Here is a 1,807-nt window from a genome sequence, read left to right as displayed (position 1 = left end):
ATTCCTACAACAAGGTACGGCTGGGGTGGCTCGGTGTTACGCGGTACCCACTGAGTAAACTGGCACCGGGTCGTTCCACGCGGACCCAGCTCGGAGAGAAAATCCCTGCTTGGTCCCTGGCTTTCAGGGAAGCGACATGAGGCTCAGAAAACACATTTTTGAGAGGTGAAACTTCAGCGTGCTCCGTTTGCCTTCTTTGGTGGGGGGGAAAGCAAGCGAGGTGCTTTCCACCGATCCGTTTCCTAGTAGCAGAGGACTTTGTTATCAGGCAGAAAAAGGCAGAGTGAGCTCCAGCTGCCAGACATGTCCAGGCTGGATGTAAGATGCTGCTTAAGGGGAAGGTTATTAAGCTTTGAGGCAAATTAAAAATTGAGATAGGATCTTTCTGGGTGCGTAATACCGCCGCTCAGACAGGCTGCGAGCCTTGGACCTGGGCTGCTTGTGAGGGATCCGCTGATTTTAAAATCCAGAATGCACGAGGATTGTCAGGTGCCCCCGGAGAAGGAACGTCTCGCTCTAATGCAGCTGCGAGCGTGCTCAGGGAGAGAATCTTTTACCTCTGTTGCAGGGTAACTGTACCCAGCGAGGTCAAATGTTTCAGGGTGTTGTCTTCTCCAGGTTCTGCGCCTGCTGGACATGGTGGGTTTGCCGGAGCTGGTCATCCAGCTGGCTACCCTGGCCATCATGGAATCAGCGGACGACTGGAGAAGCCAGGTATCGGTCACCTCTGCATTGAGCTGTTTCTTTGGGAGAGCTTATACAGGAATTAGTTTGTGGTTGTGTAACTCAAGACGTTTGTGCTCTCTGGTGTTTTCAGGCTACTTTGAGGACCTGCATCTTCAAACATCACTTGGATTTAGGACACAACAGCGAAGCATACGTAGCCTTAACCCAAAATCCGGATCCAGGCAGGTTGGTGACGGTTTTATGCCTTGGTGTTGCCTTGTCTTGGCGGTCTGTGTACCAGTTTTTTCCTCAAACTGAAAGGGAGAGGATGCTTTAGGGTAGGGCGTGGCTGCTGTGTGAAGAGGTTCTGGTTCAGCTCGTGTAATGGTGCGTTTAAAAAGGTTTTTGCTTCATTTTGGTAAGGACAGCTGGGATCAGCGCCGTCTCAAAGGGGGAATCTGGGAGGCGAAAACAAAAAGCAGCTGATTTGGGGAGGAGAAAAAGAAAGGCTGAAGGATCACATGCGGCCGTGGATGCTGAAAAGCTTCGGGAGTCAATTTAGCTTAATAGAGAAAAGCCTTGGAATTGAATTTGCAGCTTGAGGGCTGTGTGGGAAGAGCAGGCTTCAGCCTGGTGGAGGAGGGGTGTGATGAGTAGGAATGACTGGGAAAGATGTTCAGAGACGCAGGAATGTGTTTTAATGGTGGCTGAAGACCAAATCTTACCGAATAGAGCTGAGGGAGGAGCCCTGCCCTCTCTGGAGAGACCTTTGCAGAGCCTCTGCTGTCCGGCATCTCCATTTCCAGCTCGGAAGAAGTCCGAAGGGACTCAGCCAGGAGGAAAACCTCTACACCTTGATGCTTTTAATCCTCGGGATGTTTTGTCTCCCTCTGCAGGCAGCTGGACTGTCTACGCCAGCTGGTGGTGGTTCTCTGCGAGCGCTCCCAGCTCCAGGATCTGGTGGAGTTCCCCTACGTCAACCTCCACAACGAGGTAACCGGTCTGTGCTGGGAGGGACCCGGAGAGCGCGGCTGCTTTCTTTTAAAAAAAGGATTTCCGACCCATTTTGAGCCTTGATGTGCCACAGGTCGTGGGGATCATCGAATCTCACGCGCGGGCCGTGGACCTGATGACCCACAAT

The 1,807-nt window shown here is 52.2% G+C and overlaps 1 protein-coding gene across 1 annotated transcript in view; it reads left to right on the top strand.

The window, feature by feature from the left end:
* LOC104280783 (nuclear pore complex protein Nup160-like) overlaps window positions 1-1,659 on the top strand; it is a gene marked incomplete at both ends in the record, with an annotated part of 2,122 nt that extends 463 nt beyond the window's left edge. The window contains 3 exons of the mRNA XM_009878549.1: window positions 619-714; window positions 818-912; window positions 1,563-1,659. Coding sequence (XP_009876851.1) covers window positions 619-714; window positions 818-912; window positions 1,563-1,659 — 288 coding nt within the window. The remainder of the gene's footprint in view (window positions 1-618; window positions 715-817; window positions 913-1,562) is intronic.
* Between the last annotated feature and the right edge of the window lie 148 nt (window positions 1,660-1,807).

The sequence above is a fragment of the Apaloderma vittatum genome, unplaced genomic scaffold, assembly GCF_000703405.1.
Source record: "Apaloderma vittatum isolate BGI_N311 unplaced genomic scaffold, ASM70340v1 scaffold17781, whole genome shotgun sequence".
Lineage (NCBI taxonomy): Eukaryota > Metazoa > Chordata > Aves > Trogoniformes > Trogonidae > Apaloderma > Apaloderma vittatum.
The sequence above is the reverse complement of the archived record's forward strand: the minus strand, read 5'-3'. Positions and strand labels throughout refer to the sequence as shown.